General features: G+C 43.4%; 1 protein-coding gene across 1 annotated transcript in view; it reads left to right on the forward strand.

The window, feature by feature from the left end:
• The window catches only part of LOC142481027 (putative ATP-dependent RNA helicase DDX60), a gene marked incomplete at both ends in the record, with an annotated part of 34,207 nt that extends 17,884 nt beyond the window's left edge, over positions 1 to 16,323 (forward strand). Inside the window, 3 exons of the mRNA XM_075582728.1 lie at positions 7,458 to 7,613; positions 8,568 to 8,717; positions 16,204 to 16,323. Of these exons, the coding sequence (XP_075438843.1) occupies positions 7,458 to 7,613; positions 8,568 to 8,717; positions 16,204 to 16,323 (426 nt within the window). The remainder of the gene's footprint in view (positions 1 to 7,457; positions 7,614 to 8,567; positions 8,718 to 16,203) is intronic.
• Between the last annotated feature and the right edge of the window lie 2,010 nt (positions 16,324 to 18,333).

Below are 18,333 nucleotides of genomic sequence, written 5' to 3' on the forward strand. Positions count from 1 at the left end.
TGTGTGTGTGCAGTAGCACTTTGTGTGTGTCTGTCTACAGAGTTTGTATTTGAGCTGCAGAGTTTGTGTGTGTGTGTGTGTGTGTGTAGGTCTGTCTGCAGAATGTGTGTGTAGAGCAGTAGTGTGTGTGTGTGTGTGTATGTGTGTGTAGAGCAGCGGTGCAAAAACTGGGTAGGCGCAAGATTATTTAGGGGGGGGGCGCAGGTGGTATGCTTTAAAACCTGGGGGAGGGCAGATGCTGTGCACAGCGGCCAAGAAGCTCAAGCTCCTTGCTGCTTCTCTCTTCTGTTGCTTGCTGCGGGGACGGGGCCTTCACTGCACACAGACAACCCCTCCTCCTCCTGTCTGTTTGCAGAAGCACATGGGGGACCCAGATGAAAGTGTTTGACTTTTATGATTGTATGTTGTGTCTGTGTTGGTTGTGATTGTGTGTGTTGAGTGTGTGTGTGGGTGTTGGGATTGAGTGTGTGTGTTGTGTTTGTGTTGGTTGTAATTGTGGGTGTTTTGATTGAGTGTGTGTTGTGTCTGTGTTGGTTGTAATTGAGTATGTGTTATGTGTCTGTGTGTGTTGTGATTGAGTGTGTTTGTTGTGTGTGTGTTGTGATTGAGTGTGTGTGTGTTGTGTCTGTGTGGTGTGTGTGTTTGTTGTGATATGAGTGTGTATTCTGTGTGTGTTGTGATTGAGTATGTGGGCTGTGTCTGTGTTGTGATTGTGTGTGGGTGTTTGAATGCATCAGTGCGCAAACTGGTGGGCGCAAGATTATCTAGGGGGGCACATGTGGCGTGCGGTGAAACCTGGAGTGCGCTGGCCAGCAGGCGCTGTGCGTGGGAGGGCGAAAAAGCTGTGCGCGGGCGGCCGAACAGGATAGTGCAGGTTTTGGCCACATGATGGTGTGTGCACGCACGGGGGCTTCGGCGGTATGGGGGAGGAGCATGTCCCAGCGCTGTGACGTCAAATGCCCCTCCTTCCGGTGTCTGCCCTGTAATAGCGCTGTGGCCCTGCTCTCCTCTGCTGGCAACCTGCTTCGCTGCGATCCTCTGCAAGGAAAAGGGTAGGCTGCCATTACATCAATCATAATATGAATGTACAGAAATAATTTAAAAATAAAAATGAAAACACAACATTGAAAACGGAAATAAATAAATCATACATAATACTGTAGGTAGGAGTGTGGATGACACTGGGGACAGCAAGCCAAAGAGCAGGGAGAATAAAAAGGCAAATGGGTGAAGGAAAAAAGGGAGGGGATGGGAAAAAAAGGGGGGGGGGAAGAGGGAAGGGAGGTAGCAAAGAGGAGGATGAATGCCCCCTCCCCCCCCCCCCCAAAAAGGATTGCATTTGTGCACGTACACTCTCCCAAGCTTGGCGTTTGGGGAGACAAACAAAATTGATGTTGGAGCGCGCTCAGCAGCAGTCAATGCACACACACACAGCCACACACATAAATAGCCCCGATCCACACCCCCGCTGGTGCTTGCAAAATTATGCAGGGCACCCTGTGCTCATGCTTGGAGTTGGTGATGTCACCGCTCTCAGTGGCAGCGTGGACGCAGCCTAATTTTGCAAAAGCGAGCTGTTGAAATATATAAGTATTTAGTCATATTTGTATTTACATTGTGTACCGTTCAATAAAGGTTTTTTTTTTCATGTGATTTTGATTACATTAGGCAGGGGGGCCCGAGAAATTTCATGGTTGAAAAGGGGGGCTCGGCCTAAAAAGTTTGCTCACCCCTGCTGTAGAGCGACAGTTTGTATGTGTGTGTAGAGCTGCTGTGTGTGTGTGTGTGTGTGTGTGTGTGTGTGTGTGTGTGTGTGTGTGTGTGTGTGTGTGTGTGTGTGTGTGTGTGTGTGTGTGTGTGTGTGTGTGTGTGTGTGTGTGTGTGTGTGTGTGTGTGTGTGTGTGTGTGTGTGTGTGTGTGTGTGTGTGTGTGTAAAGCTGCAGTGTGTGTTTGTGTGTACAGAGAGGGGCTGAAGAGTTTGTGTATTTATAGTGGGGAGACAGCTGAGCGTGTATCTATAGATATAAATAGCTACAGTGTGCATGTATATAGAGATGCTTTAATGTATTTACTTTTTATTTCAATAAAAAAAATCTATATTACTGTAACACCTCCCCCCCGCCCCCCAAGGGAGATTTGGTAGTCACATGGTGTGCTGAGGTGCATACCTATTGTTCACAGGAGGAGTGAGTCTTCGCTGATAGTACTGGGGAGGGGCAACAGTTCAGGCTTCAGCTTCTAGTCCAATGGTGCAGCACCTCCAGCCCACAGGGCTCCTGCCAAGGACATGGATTCTCCCCACAGACACTCATCAAGCACTGACTCATATAGTCCAGGGATGATACAACTGTTTTTTTATTGCAGCTTCCATTCTCTCTCCTGACCCCTGGAGCAGACCCAAGGGGCTTGAGGCCCAAGACCCCCTCCATAGCCCCCTAAACCCCTGATGGGGCAAGGTGGAAGCACTCCCACTCCACTGAGGGAGGGAAGACAGACAACACAATTTGGTGGAGTGCTAGCTTTTAAACCTGGGGGAGGGGTTTGTAATCCAGCCCCATAACAAGGCAGGTGCAGGTACTGACAGGCATCACACCATCTGCATGTGACCCAGTCAGTACCCTCCCCAGGCATGACACTCCAAACTGCCGGTAGGTCTGCACCTGGATAGAGTAACATTGTAGCTGTCCAGGCTGCAACTGCAAGCTAGGCCATGTGCAGGAGTTTAACCCCAACACTGCCTGTTTCTATCAAGACTTATAGTGTTGAGGCCAAAGAAAAGTATAGCCAGGGGCAGTAGGCTACATCCTCCCTCTGGTGAAAACACCTCACGGCCACGCATAAGGAGCATAATTTATGCACCACAAATAAATTGTGCTGGCAAACACAGAATTACAAAAATAACAAAACAATAAAGTGCGAATAGTAACAGTGCATAACATAACCTTGGCATAACTGGTGTCTCCTAGACAGGAGGACCCTTCACCCTGTGCAGCACATTTCCTGCTCTGTTACCTCCCTTACTCATTGTGCAGTACCGCTCCTGCTCTTTTAATAGGCATGATCTAGATCAGGCTTTCTGACAATAATAAAATATTTTTATTTTTCCACTTGACCCACTCTCTTTGGCTGTGCGCCATATTTTTTGCCACTTTCTGACATGTCTGCCCTCACCGTCCGGTACTGTTACCAAATAGAATCTTTATCTGCCGTGTTCACTGACATATTGTAACGCCTGTATGCCCGCAGACCTGGCCAGTCCCCAGTACTGAGGTGGGTAAGGTTATAACACGCACCCACAGCAGTGAGGGCTTGCCCAGAGTGTGGTAATGCGTTGCCGGGCCTGTTGAGAAAGGGTTAACACATATTTGCAACGTCCAGGATGCCAGAGTTTGGATAGTAATGTCCGTGTGCCAGAGTTCAGGGGTTATAGAGAGCAGCATGGTGATGTCCGTAAGCCAGTGTTCAAGGATTGGAGAAGGCAGCGTAGTAGTATCCGAATGCAGGGTTCAAGGGCAGGAGAAAGCAGGGTAATCCAATTCAAAGCAGAGTTCAAGCCAGGGAGATCCAAAGGTAAGCAGGGACAGGAACCAGCGCTGAAAAAGACAGGAGAGCCAAGCATAGAGACTGCACACACAGGGGTCACAAGAAGCTATGCAGAGCAATGAGCTAGAGGACAGACAGGGATTATAAAGGAGAGGGAGGAGGACCAATGGGAGAGGGATGAGGAGCAGAGGGTTGAGTGAGAGGTTGCAGGGATAGGTCAGAAGGAGCAAGGGAGGAGACAGGTGAATCACACAGGGATATGGCTTGTACGCCAGGGCTCTTGGAAGGCCTATACCTGGAGCGTGTGCGCGCGCCTTCTGTAAGGGTTGGATGCGCGCATACAGTGTGTGACAGGGAGCGTGAGGAGCATCGCGCCACGGGGGTGCTCGTCAAGGAAAGCGAGAGAGCAGGGGAAGAGACCGAAGGAGGTAATGTGGCAGGTGGGGAAATAGAGGGACGCCGCGAGCTGTGAGTGCCGCGAAGGGAATCTGGTGCCTGGAGAGGTGTGCGCACCTCGTGGGGAACGCGAGTGACAGCTGGACGCGTGTCCGGAAACGCCGCAGAGGAACGGGTGCGGGAGGAAGAAGGGACAGATGGATGAGGAGGCGAGGGAGGCAGGTCAGAGGCAGAGGGAACAGGGGTGACAGGGAGACATTGGGAAGCATGAATCCCCTGAACCGTCACACATATTATACCCTATCCAGGTGAATATTTCTGCCCACTTGCCAGACCTTGACCAAATACCCAGCCCTATTTTCCCTGTAAAGGGCCCCGCTACGGCATTTCAGAGCCATCTATTCCAGAACAGCTGCTCGCACCCACTCATCCCTGTGTGCGTCCACCGCACTCATAAGGGCTTCTGGGATATAGGGGTAATTATACCCAGCTTTATGGAACCCCTGTACAAGGACCCTATCAACGCGGCTACTCTTCATCAGATTCTACCCGCAGGCCCACCCTGACAGTAAACAGGAATAGGGGTATTCAGGCGGTTCACAGCTGCCGTCCGGGCACGAAAACAGGAATCCACACGCAATCAATTAAAAAGGCTGTTTAATGAGTGCATATACACCAAAAAGTGTTCTGCTACAAAGAAAAAACTCTGACGCGTTTCGTCCGCAGGTAGGGACTTTGTGAAAGAGTATCTGGTACTGCCCACAGTGATGCTTATATAGTGAGACAAAGATAGTAAATGGGCGTATCAAATTGCATAAAAAATCTAGCCCACCAGAAGAATAATGGGCTAATTACACCCAAAATGGAGAATTTACATATTAACCCCATAATGGTACTCACTTATGAGGGATCACTAAGGACAATATCTATTGCAGTAGAACATGACATTTAAAAGACACAAAAAAAGGTTAAAAACAAACATAATACTGCCGTCTTGATACATGAACCAACAATGTATAAAACAGTTACCAGTATCAATGTAGCAGAAAAGGCAACATACATATAATACAAAATATGCAAAGTAAGAAATCGCGAATCTCAAATACATACATAATATGAAGTTAATGTGCAACTTATAAACTATGATAGAAAATGGAGGATCCAGAATCATAAATAAGTGTAAATAAATATATATAAATAATAAAAAATAAAAAATAATAATAAATAATGAAACCCTTAATTATTATATATAAAAACAACAAAAAGAATAATAAATATGTGCACAGAGTAACAAAAACTATATTAAAAATCCATATAAATAATAAACCAATATTAATATTAACACATAATAATGAATAATAAAGCACAGTCATATACGTAAAATATATATATATATATATATATATATATATATATATATATATATATATACATCAAACTAAAAAGTGCTTAAGATCCCACTCAACATTAATGCCAGTGGGATGTAACGTGTTCATAGCATGAATCCAATACATTTCTCTCATGTTAAGTTTGTTTATTCTATCTCCCCCTCTAGGGTGGATATCAACATGTTCCAATCCTGAGAAAGAAAATTTGGAAATATCCCCAAGTTTACAAGATGAAAAATGTCGTGACACTGGGTGTAATAAGTCCTTCTTTAAAATAAGTCTAATTGTTCTTGAACTCTTACTCTCACGGGCCTGATAGTCCAACCAATGTATGACATTTTACATCCACATTGTAAATGGTAAATCACATAACTGGTATGGCAGTTCATAAAACTACCAATACGACGATTGCCATCACAAGTAGAAATGTTTTTAATGGGTTTGGCATATTTGCAAACCGAGCACCGCCCACAGGGGAAAAAGCCTTTTGGAATATTACTTAATTGAGATCTGTAAGATCTAAAATTGAACAAACTCGGTGAAAGATGAGAACTTAAAGTTTTTGATTTTTTAGAAATAAATCGTGGTCCACCCTGTATAAGGGATGCAATGTCCTTGTCCAAGAAATGTATTTTCCAATGTTTTTGAAAAATGTCTTTGATAGCTTTAGACTGTCTATTGTATATTGAAAGAAAAGATGGACACAAGGAATTATCCTCATAGTTGTATCGCTTCTTTTTTCTATGTAGTTTGGATTTGATCATTTCCTCTCTGTCTAAAGAGTCTGCATACTCAAATGCCCTGACAATATCTGCATCCTTATAACCTCTTTCTCTAAAATTATCCGCCATTTCGCGGGAACGAGTCAAAAACATTTCATTATTTGAACAAATCCGTTTAAGCCGGATAAACTGGGCCTTGGGTATGCTCTTAATCAAGGCAGGGGGATGACAGCTAGTTGCACACAGAAGAGCATTTTTGGACTGAGGTTTGCGAAAAATATCCGTCTGGATCTTTTTTTCATTATCAATAAACAGTGTCATATCTAGGTAATCTATGTGATGAATGTTCTGTGTATATGTGAAATGTAAATTATAGTTGTTAGTATTAAGTGTATTGATAAATGTGAGCAGTGAATCTAAATCCCCATCCCACACCAAAATAAGATCATCAATATAGCGCCAATAAAAAATAATGTGATTACGAAATAAATTAGCTCATTGTGATAAGAAGTGAAGGGCTGAATACACTGATTATGTTGTAGCCCACTTTCTCCTGAGCTATATTTATTAAGCAAAGTAAACAATATTGGGAAAGTTCCTAGCACTCTTAAATGAAATAATGAAAGAAAGGAAATAAGCCAAATTGATTTTAATATGAAAAAAATTGATAACACAAAACAGCAATCAATCAAAACACACTGTGGGTATATATGACAAATACTGCAAATGTATACTCGTGTGATGAACCACAATGTACTAAATGGCAACACGAGGGGAGGTAGAAACACAGCGTAAGGGAAGGGTGGGAGAAAGGAGAGATGGGGGGAAAGGAGAGATGGGGGAAAAGGATGTAGGAGAATAAGGGGGGCGACATTTCGGGGGGTCAAATAAAATCAATTTGTCTTATTCCCATTTTTTTCATTATTTCATTCAAGAGTGCTGGGAACTTTCCCTATAGTGTTTACTTTGCTTAATAAATATAGCTCAAGTGAGGGGCTGAATACACTGATTATGTTGTAGCCCACTTTCTCCTGTGTCTAGGGACGTGTGGTGCGTTACCTGAGTGGCTCACAGGAGGCCTGATCCTATTTATGTGGAGGAATTTGGGTTCCTCCTTGTTCCTTTGTGCACCGCTTATCTTTCATCTTCATCCAAATTGAGTGCTGTCTATCATATATATTTGTTGCATATTTATTAAGTGGTTCTATTCCCTAATACTTTTTCCAGAACTTAGTCACCTTACTACCTATTCACTTCTTGCGGCTGCCCCAGAAGGTTTCTTATGAAAAAACACCACTTATTAACTATGGGCCAAAATCAAATATCCCACATGCCTTTCTAGCAATATAAATGTAATATTGAAATGAAATAATAAGTAGAAATAAACATCAAATTGAAAAACTGACAGGAAACCAACGTGGAAGATGAGAAGAGAGAGATCAAATATTCAGTTGGAGTTGGCTCCGCTCGTTTCCAGATGCAGTACATGGGTCCTTACTTGTTGAGAGAGGAGAGAACTGATCCTGACCCAAGAGTGCAACATTTTATACCAGACACGTGGCAGGTAATTAAATAGTTGCTTCTCAGGATCAAGATGTAAGAAGCACTGACATCATTGAATTGCCAGGCAAAGTGATAGCTTTTACCTTACAAAAATGTCAATTAAAAAAATCACATCAATCAAAGCTGTGCATAGTTGTAGAAGTATTGATCTTCAAGAACCAACCACAGAGATGTACAGTTTTAGTCTGTACAAATCTTTCAAAAAGAGCACGTGTCTTTTTCATGTGTACACAGTAATGGTAAAGCAATGGTTTTTGGTCACTTCCTGCATTTAACACATATTTGGATTCAAAATTACATTCATATCTCATGCTGTTGAGTTACCCTGACTGAATCACCAAACGATTGCCAGTTTCGGTAACAATGTAGAATTATACATTGTCCCATGCTTTACATATAAAAAATAATAATTTTTTAAAAGTTGAAAAGTAGTATTGCTGCTTTAACAACCAAGTTAACAGTCAGAATTTCCTGCAGATTTATTTATTTTAAACTGTGCTAGTAGACCTTATGTCAGCTTTGAACATGTATCTTTATACTATTGTCCTAGAAACAGTGCTAAGATTTGGGGAATTATTGATTCACGTGTGATAGGGCCCACCAGGCACTAATACAGTACATGGAAAATCCCATTGATGTCGGTAGTGCCCGCTCTACACCATAGCATTTTGCTATGCCATTAGTGCACCTTAAGGCATATTGATCTATAGATACAAATGTAACAGCCATTTTTGTTCCCACTGACACGTTACATCAGAACAGACAACAATGTGCCACCATTTTAATCACATCAGACACGCAATCACTGAAACTACAATTGTTAGGAGTTTGATTAAGAAAAAATTACCTGGAGGTGTTTCAGTTTAATATTACCATTCACAAAAAATGATCAGTGGCCAGATTGCAATGCAGCAGTGCAAGTACTGTAACAGACACATTTCTGTTTCACTAACAGCGAGAGCTTCTTGACGTGGTTGACAATAATGAGTCTGCAGTGATTGTCGCCCCAACATCTTCAGGAAAAACATATGCCTCCTACTACTGCATGGAGAAAATCTTGAAAGAAGGCAATGAAGGTGTTGTTGTGTATGTTGCGCCTACAAAGGTAGAGCTTCTGTAATTATTGTATTATGTGTTATTATTGTGGTATTGTATCAAGTGGCTCCTTTTCTCATTCATCTTATAATGTGGTGGCCCTTAAGGGACATGTTATCCTCCCTAAACATAATATTCACAGCACTGTACATAAACCTTTAAAGTAACACTTAGGTGTTGCCCTGTAGAGCTGACAATGTAGTCTTGGTGCCTGAGGCAGAGAGAGATGAAGTGTCTTGACCAAGGTCACAAGGAGCTGACCCAGGGATTTAAACATTTGAGTGCCCTGAGACATAGCTACTATGTTGCAGTGATGTTAAAAATAAAAAGTGCTTGTTTTGCTATGGGAGATCACGTCCCGTGCTCCTTCACTGATGAGAAACGAAAGAGAGACTTGGGGACTCTTCTACTTCTGTTCCATCATATGTGACAGAGCGATCATGTATCCACTTTGGAGAAGCGGTCAATTGATTACGAATACCGGACGACCCAAGGCACTCTGGTGTTGTGGCCCCTCTTGCTCTCAAAGGTTAAACCAGGCTGCCCTGCATTCAGAGATGTAATTCACTGAGATACTCTTTCAGCCCTCTCTGCTCATTTAGTCTAATTCCCCTGCAATTCCTGTCCTCTTCAAATAAGTAACTATAGGTTTGTCCACAGTTATATGGATGTCTTCAAACTTGCTTTAAAAAATAAATCACAATTTTCTGCTCTATTTTGTGAAAGTTCACATTGCTCTAGGAATACACGAAAATAGACTTAAATGCAATATGTTTGCAAGATTACTGTGACATTTTTCCTCTTTTGCCAGAGTTCTGCAAAATAGTCAGTATATAAAGGTACTGTAACAATAAAAAAAGGATAAGGTACAGTATGCACATCAAAAAATAGTAGTATAGAAAGACATAACCGGCAACTGTCTGTCGTAATTAATAAAAGTTAATGATTTTGCCTGGAGGATCTTCTCTTAATCTTAGTATATAAAGGGCCATGTTAAGGGCTTAGTATATAAAGGAGGCCATTTACTTCTGTGTTGCAATTTGCAATGTCCTCAAATATAATCTGCAAATAGGCATATTTTTTTGTGTCTTTCTAACTTGAGCAAAATATTTGCACATCCCCTCTAGTTTTGTTGTAGAATTCTAGCACAACTAATGTGACATGCTCATCTCAAATCAGGAAGTGGACCCCCAGGGCTGAAGTAAGGATGCAAATAAACCAACCAGAACCCAGGGACAGAGTCCTGTAAGAGTATACGTAGTCAGTAAGCATGCAGGTGCCAGGGCTGGCGGCAGAGTTGCAAAGTCCAGGAGACAGGCAGAGGTCAGGGCAGGCAGAAAGCAGCGAAGTCAAGGTCACGGTCTGGGGTCAGCAACAGGGGAGTCAAAACAGGCAAAACAGTATAGCGTGACTGCAAAGATCAACAAGAGCTGCAAACGTTTAGAACTTTGCTCGGCGACACCCATCAGGAACTGCAGCTTTATATAGCAGGCTGCCAGTGCACAAAATTCCCAGTTTGAGCAGAAAGGGCAGGCAACCTGGAAAACCTGAACTGGCAGCAAAACCTGGCACGCAGAATCCTTACAGTACCCCCCTCTCTAGGCTAGACCTCCGGGTGATCTAAGCCAGTTTGACAGGGAATTTCCGATGAAATGCCCAGACCTGTCTTGGGGCATGGACATCCCCAGATTTGATCCATGAATTCTCTTTGGGTCCATAACCCTTCCAATGGACCAAGTATTGAAGCCTGACACGGGTTCTATGGGAATCCAGTACCTGGCGTACTTCAAATTTCTCCTGGCCATCCACGAGAAATGGTCTAGGAAGAGAGAGAATAAGAGGAGAGAAAGCATTCTGGATGAACAGTTTGAGCAGGGAGATGTGTAACTCTGGATCCTTATGTATCCTTAAGTTATCCGGACGTTCCAGTTTGAATGCCACCGGATTGACCTGTATCAGAATTTTGTAAGGTCCAAAGAACTTGGGCTGAGTTTGAAAGAGGGCAGTTTCAGTCGGATATTTTTTGTAGCCAGCCAAACGTGATCTCCCACTTGAAACGGGGGAGGTGGTCATCGACATTTATCCGTCTGGGTTTTTTGATGGAGTGCAGCTTTGGTCATATTGGTCTGAATCTTCTTCCAGAGTGATTGAAGTTCTTTGATCGTATCATCCACTGCAGGGACTCCAGAGAGAGGACTGGAATAAGGAAGGGCAGCAGGGCAACAAAAAGGGCTTGGCTTGTGACTCGATCGTCTACTACTAGTATGGTAGTCATACCCCTGGAGGGTGGCAGTTCCACGATAAAATCAATGGATATCTGGGTCCACGGATGGGCGGGAACTGGTAAGGGTTGGAGTAGCCCACATGGTAACATCCTCTGCACCTTAGTCTGGGCGCCTTATAACTCAGGCTGCCAAAAAGTCCTTCATGCCTGATCTCTGGCCACAAAAAGATTCATTCGAGTAAATCACGTCTTCCTGTACCCCTGTTCACCCGCTGTCTTGGAGTTATGGCCCCATTGCATCACCACACTTCGAAATTGGGGGGGGAAATAGTTTAGATGAACATGTGGACGTTTACCTGGGATCCTCTGCCTGAGCCTGTGAAATTTGGAGCAGAAGTGAAGATGATACGGCAGAGATAATCTGTGAAGATGGAATGATGGGCTCCTGCTCTATCTCCTCGGAACCGTCATGAGCAAATTGCCTGGACAGATCATCTGCCTTAACGTACAGGTGCGCCGACGAGTATTCTAACACATGCCTTAAACTTGCCTTGGAAAATCTGGGGCTATAACCAACAAGATCCAGGTACATGCTGCATACATGCTGCAAACATTTCAGTGACATTTCTGCAGAGACTAATGGCCCATCGGATTACCATATTAGGGGTCCCTGGCAGTCCCATTCAGTTTGAATGGGATTGCCAGGGACCCCCGCTGTTAATCCGATGGGCCATTAGTCTGTCTGCAGAAATGTTGCAGCATTTACCCAGCATGTTTTCAGCATGTACCCAGTATGTACCTGGGTCTATTTGGTGATTGCCCCAGATTGGTTTTAGAATACTCGTCGGCACTACAGTACTTGGATCCTGGACTATAAGAGATCACAAAGTTGAACCGAGTGAAGAAGAGAGCCCACCTTGCTCAAGGTTCTTGTGATCTGTAAGGATTGTGATCGGAGAAGTTGACCCCCTCAAGCAAATGTCTTCATTCTTCTAGAGCCAGAAGTTCACGATTTCCAACATCATAATTTCTTTCTGCGGCAGAATTTTGTTTTAGAAAAGAAGGCACAGGGGTGGAGTTTCCTCTGAAAATCCTTTCTTTGAGAAAGGACGGCTCCGGTTGCCGTCAGATGCGTCTACTTCAAGCACGAATGGTTTCATAGGATCTGGATGGATCAGCACAAATGCGGACGAAAAGACTTGAGCTTCTCGAAAGCTAAAAGAGCCTCAGAGGGCCATATCTTATGATTCGCCCCTTTCTTTGTAAGAGCCGTAATGGGTGCAACCACCTTAGAGAAGTTCCTGATAAAACGCTGATAGTAGTTGACAAACCCAAGAAATCGTTGAATTGGTTTAAGGCCTATCGGTAAAGGTCAATCCAGTACTACCGATACTTTCGCACGATCCATCTCAAACCCACGGGAAGAGATGAAATACCGAAGGAAGGAAATCTTCTTTTGTTCCAACTGACATTTCTCGAGCTTGGCAAAGAGGGAGTGATCCAGAAGTCTTTGAAGGACCTGTCTAACCTGTGCCCAATGTTCAGACAAAGAATTGGAAAAAATAAGGATATCGTCCATATACACTACGAAAAAATTGGTCAATAAATCCCTGAAGATCTCATTGATGACATATTTTTTAATACGGCTGATGCGTCGCATAAGCCGAATGGCATGGCTAGGTATTTGTAGTGGCCATCACGGGTATTAAAGGCTGTCTTCCACTCATCACCCTCTCTGATCCGAATTAAATTGTAAGCTCCTCGGAGATCCAGTTTGGTGAAGATCATGGCCTTGCATAAGTGGTCTAACAGTTCAGGAATGAGGGGTCGAGGATACCGATTTTTTTACAGTGATTTTATTTAGGCCTCTGTAATCGATACATGGCCTGAGACAACTGTCTTTTTTGGAAACAAAGAAGAAACCTGCAACAGCATGAGAACTTGATTTGCGGATAAACCTACGCTGAAGGTTCTCTGAAATGTATTCACACATAGCCTCAGTTTCTGGTTCCGAAAAGGGGTAAGTGCAGTCTCATGGAGGGATAGCCCTTGGAAGCAGGTCGATTGCACAATCATAAGGTCAGTGTGGTGGTAACTCCTCTGCCTGTTTGTTGTCGGATACATCTGCAAAGTCCTGGTAAGAAACTGGCAGGCATGACAAGGAAGTCTCTGTTGGTAGCTGAACCTCGGAGATAGTTCGAGACCCTGGGAGACAGAATCCATGGCAATGTTGTCCCCAGGCTGTCACATGATTGGTTGCCCAATTGGTCTTAGGGTTGTGGTGCCGCAATTAGGGAAGTCTTAGGACCACTGGAGTCGAGGGAGAGCAACTAACATAGAATTACAGTGTATTTTTGTGAAGTGCTCCAACCGTAACCAGCAAAGGCTTAGCCTTGAGGGTGATGGTCCCAGCTATTAGAGGTCTTCGATCAATAGCCACTACTGGCAACGGAATCTCCCTGTACGGAGAGGAACAGAGTGGAGTTCCGCAAATGCGTGGTCAATGAAATTCCCTTTGGCACCTGAATCCACAAAGCCTGAGTGAAGATGGAAGCTGGTGCCCAGGAGAGTGAAACCGGCAGGAGCAGCCATGAAGGTTGTGACAGAGGAGGAATAAAAGAAATGCCCAAAGAATATTCCTCTATCTTGGCTGGGCACTAGTGTTTCCCGATTTAGGACAATTTCGGGTAAGATGACCTTTGAGTCCACAGTACAGACACAGCCCCCCTGACACATCTCCTAGTTCTCTCCTGTTTGGGTAATTTGGTATCACCTAATTGCATTGGTTCCTCCTCTGATAGAGGTGTAGAAAGAGGAGTCTGAATGTGGGGGCCAAGCCGAATTATTGGGGTTTTTGAGGGCCGGTCTCGCTTGGTCTGTCATTCTTGCATCCGGAGATCCACTCAGATACAGAGAGCATTTAATTCCTCCAGGTCCTTGGGGGTGTCCTGGCAAGTCAGTTTGTCCTTTAAACACTCAAAAAGGCCTTGCCAAAATGCTGCCAGCAGAGCTTCATTGTTCCAGCCCATCTCCGCAGCAAGGGTACAGAATTCAATGGCATACTGGCCCACAGTGCAGGTTCCTTGCCGGATTCGAAGGAGCACAGCAGAAGCAGAGAACCCGCGACCAGGAGTGTCAAAAACTCTTTTGAATGCTTGGAGAAAGTCAACGTTGTCAATCAGTGGGGATTCATTTTCCCAGAGGAGATGCCCAGGCCAAAGCCTCATCTGTCAGTAGTGAAATCATGTATGCTACCCTGGATCGATGGGGGAAGAACATGGAGGGCTGGAGTTCGAACTGGATCGAACACTGATTCAAAAATCCACTACATGTCATAGGGTTCCCTCCGTTACATAGAGGCGTCGGGATCCGTGGTTCCCTGGGCATAGGGGATGAGAGCTGGCGCTGGAGACGCTGCCAGCAATGGTGGTGCAGGGGTAGAACCCACCTGTAATGTATCCAGCCAGATGATGATGTCCTGAAGTTGGCTAGAAATTAGTGCCACCTGTTGGTTTTGCTGGACAAGGCGTATCTCATGATCTCCGAGTAGTTCCCTTTGGAGAGATAGGGCTTGCGCTACCTCAGCGGGGTTCATGTTTGGCCTAGCAAAATGTGATGGTGATCATCTCAAATCAGAAAGCGGACCTGCAGGGCTGAGGTAGGGATGCAAATTAACCGACCAGAGCCCAGGGACAGAGTTCTGTAAGAGTATCCATAGTCGGTAAGCTGGCAGTGTGACGGTGAAGGGGTACCCAGGCAAGGTATTATGTCAGGCTGGGTGCCCCAGAGCCTTAATGGGGATTGTAGACTGTCAGCTCGGCAACCCAGTATTGGCCGCAACACTGTGCTTTTAATAAAAATATCTGTGTCTCTCGCCAGGTATAAGGTGGCGAGAATAATGTTTTTTCTACTGTAAAATTTATTTAAATAGCAGTGTTTTCCTGTAACAGCGCAAAGGAAAAATGGTTTTAAAACCCAGGAGAACGCAGCACAGCGCCCGGCTTTTAGATAACTTCTGCTAGGAATGTCCTAGCTCGCTGAGATTTGCTGTGAGCGCTGGGGGAGTAAAATCATTAAAAAAGGTTATAATGCAATTTTTATAAAGTTATATAAAAATTTATGAATGAAAGTATCCCCATCTTAGCAAATGTCCAGGCAAATGGCCCAGATGTCCGTCCAGCCCAGACAAAATGTCGCCAGGTAAGGGGGGTGGCTCTGGTATGCTAAGCGGCAGAGGTGCGAGGTTCGCGCATGCCTTTAGCAAACTAAGAAGCCCCTCTGCCAGGTTTGCCAAGTATGGGCAACCCTGGGATAGATGAGAATATTATTCTCACTGAGGAGATTCGCTGCAGAGGTTACAGATAGGTATTTTGTATGGTATAAGATTCCCTGCAGCCGATCGGGAGTCAGATTCGTCTAAGCTGGATTTTAAACTTTATAATATCGTAACCCAAGTCAAGAGTTCGTAAGAACTAAGGAATCCAAAACCAATTCTACGGTGGTAGAACGAAGTAAGCAGCTTTGGAGGAGAAACATTGGTTGCGAGCGGCGCCAGTGTCTAAAGACTGTTTTCAGCTCTATTTGTGTGCAACTCCCGCTCCTGGGGAATTGTGCCTAGAGACTCTATTTCTAAACAGTTCGTTCCGGAAATAGAAGATTTTGTTTTGCCCCGTCCCAGTAAGTGTATTTTAAATGTTTTTTTTACAAATAATCGTGTGTGTGTTCATTCTGTAAATAAATGATAATTTATTTTATCTCTTATTTTGCTCAATCAAAGGATCCAGATAATTTATGTGTTAAAATTTCTGGTCTACCGTGACAGGCAGCGGTCAGGGCTGTTGGCAGAGTTGCAAAATCCAGGAGACAGGCATAGGTCAGGGCTGGTGGCAGTGTTGCAAAGTCCAGGAGACAGGCAGAGGTCAGGCAGGCAGAAATCAGCGAGGTCGGGGTCACGGTCCAGGGTCAGCAACAGAGGAATCAAAACAGGCAAAAGGGTATAGTGTAATTGCAAAGATCAACAAGAGCTGTAAACATTTAGAACTTTGCTTGGCGACTCCCTCCAGGAACTGCAGCTTTATATAGCAGCCTGCCAGTACACAAAATGGCCAGTTTGAGCAGAAAGGGCAGGCAACCTGGAAAATCTGAACTGGCAGCAAAACTCGACACAAATCGAGCAGAATTCTTACAACTAAACCATGACTCTATAGATATTTCCAGTGTGTATGCATATCTGTTATTGTTATTCATTTAATGCATTTGTTTGAATTAATAGGCTCTTGTGAACCAAGTGGTGGCCACTGTATCTTATCAATTTACCAAAGATATGCCAAATGGCATAGCACTGTGTGGTGTTTTCACAAGAGATTATCGTACTGATGCACTAAACAGTCAAGTATGTATTCCTCTTTACTATTCCTACATTTTAATAGTTACAAAAACAGGTTTCATATTGTGTGATAAGTATTTATTTATAAAATGTTTTACCAGGAAGTAATACATTGAGAGTTTCAAGTATGTCCTGGGCACAGAGTTATAATGACAGATACATGGTTACATTAGGTGGACAGGGATATACGTTATATTTAAATACATTGCATTACATTAGGTAAACTGGGTTATACATTAAACATAAAGACATTGCATAAACAGTTAAAGATAAAATAAGTTATAGGCCTATGTAACCATTACAGACCAAATTAAAATGTTAGACAGCTTTACTTTTGAAAGAACTTAGACTGGTGGCGGTTTTGAGAGTCTCGGGTAGGTTGTTCCAGGTGTGGGATGCATGGTAAGGGGAGGAGGAGGGATAGCTTCTTTGTTGAGCCTTGGGACCATGAAAAGTCCCTTGGAGTCAGACCTCAGGTGATAAGTCTTGCGTGTGATAGGGGGTGAGGAACTTGTTCAGATGCAGGGGTAGCTTGCCCAAGAAGTACTTGAAGACGAGACAGGAGAGATTAACTTTGCGCCTAGTCTCAAGTGATGGTTAATCTAGTTCTTTGAGTATTTCTCAGTGATGTGTGTTAGTTACATTGGAGGAAAAGGCTGTATATTGAATTGTTGACTGTGTCTATTGGCAATTAATGTGGCGGTATGGCAATTATGCAAGATTTCCATGCCTTTATTGCTAATTCAATGCAAAAAATAGGGAATGTTAAGAAAATTATTACACCATATTTTTCTTTATCGTATAGTACTGTTTTGTAGTTATGTTAAGTATTGGGCAAGCCTCTCATACAGTAAATGTCAATCCTGAAACTTGAATCCCACTCACAAAATGATATTGGGGTTAGAAGAAAGTTAAGACAAATGCACATTTATAAAATATGTTTGCCTTGTTTAGTGACATAGGCAATGTGAGAAATATATTTTTTGCTGCATTTATATTCTTTCCCCCAATTGCGTTTTCCGATAGTACGTTTACAGTTCTTGTTCTTTTGGAATACATCATTATATTGCATATTAAAATATTAAGACGTAAAATTTAGTATTGCTACAGTATGTGGAATTTCTGCATTATTCAAGTCTCAACTTAACTATGGATGTTCAAATGCATTCTAACACATTAATCACAACATTTATAATGCCTGCCAAGGCCCACCAGTAAAACAGTAAACACTTAATCTTAATGTTTTTAAGCTTTATATCATTTGCATTTCTTATTTATTTTTTGCATCTTTTATTTATATGGTGCAAACATATTCTGCAATGCAGTACAATATGGGGATATGGGCAAGAACAAAACATACAATACAGACAATAAAAAAATAGATAATAATGTCCGTGCTGCGATAAGCTTACAATTGATAAGAAATAGGAAAGTGATGACACAAGGATAAGAGTGTGTGTATAGTGCCACACAGCATGGTAATAAACATACTGCAGGCTTGACAGGAGAGTGCAAGGTCGGTCTCTTTCAAGCTTTTTAAAATGTGAGTAGTGGGGAGAGTCTTGGGGTGCAGTGTAAAGAGTTCCACAGTTGGGGGTGCAGCCCTACTAGAGAAGTCCTTGAGATGGGAATAAGAGGAAGTAATAAGGGAGGAGAGCTGTACATTTTGAGCTGGTCGGAGACTGCATGGGGTTGATGAGAGTACTTGGGGATTACATTCATGCCCGGGGGGAAATCAACATGGAGTCATAGAGGAGAAGAGGTGCTACAAAATGACACGCTGAAGGAGTGATCAGATAGGAAGAGAACAAAGAAAGGACATTAAAAGGCAATCAAAGCTGTTTTTTTTCTTATTTAAAAAAAAAAATGAAAGAAATACAGAATTGAAGCAGGGGGTCAACGGAGCTGAACCCCCATTGATTTCAACTCCAGGGAACCCCTGGTACCGGAGATACTTACCTCCATAATGGGTGCCGATAGCCGATCTAGGGTTAACTATACATCTGCTTTTCAGAG

This window comes from Ascaphus truei, unplaced genomic scaffold, assembly GCF_040206685.1.
Source record: "Ascaphus truei isolate aAscTru1 unplaced genomic scaffold, aAscTru1.hap1 HAP1_SCAFFOLD_2429, whole genome shotgun sequence".
Classification (NCBI taxonomy): Eukaryota; Metazoa; Chordata; class Amphibia; order Anura; family Ascaphidae; genus Ascaphus; species Ascaphus truei.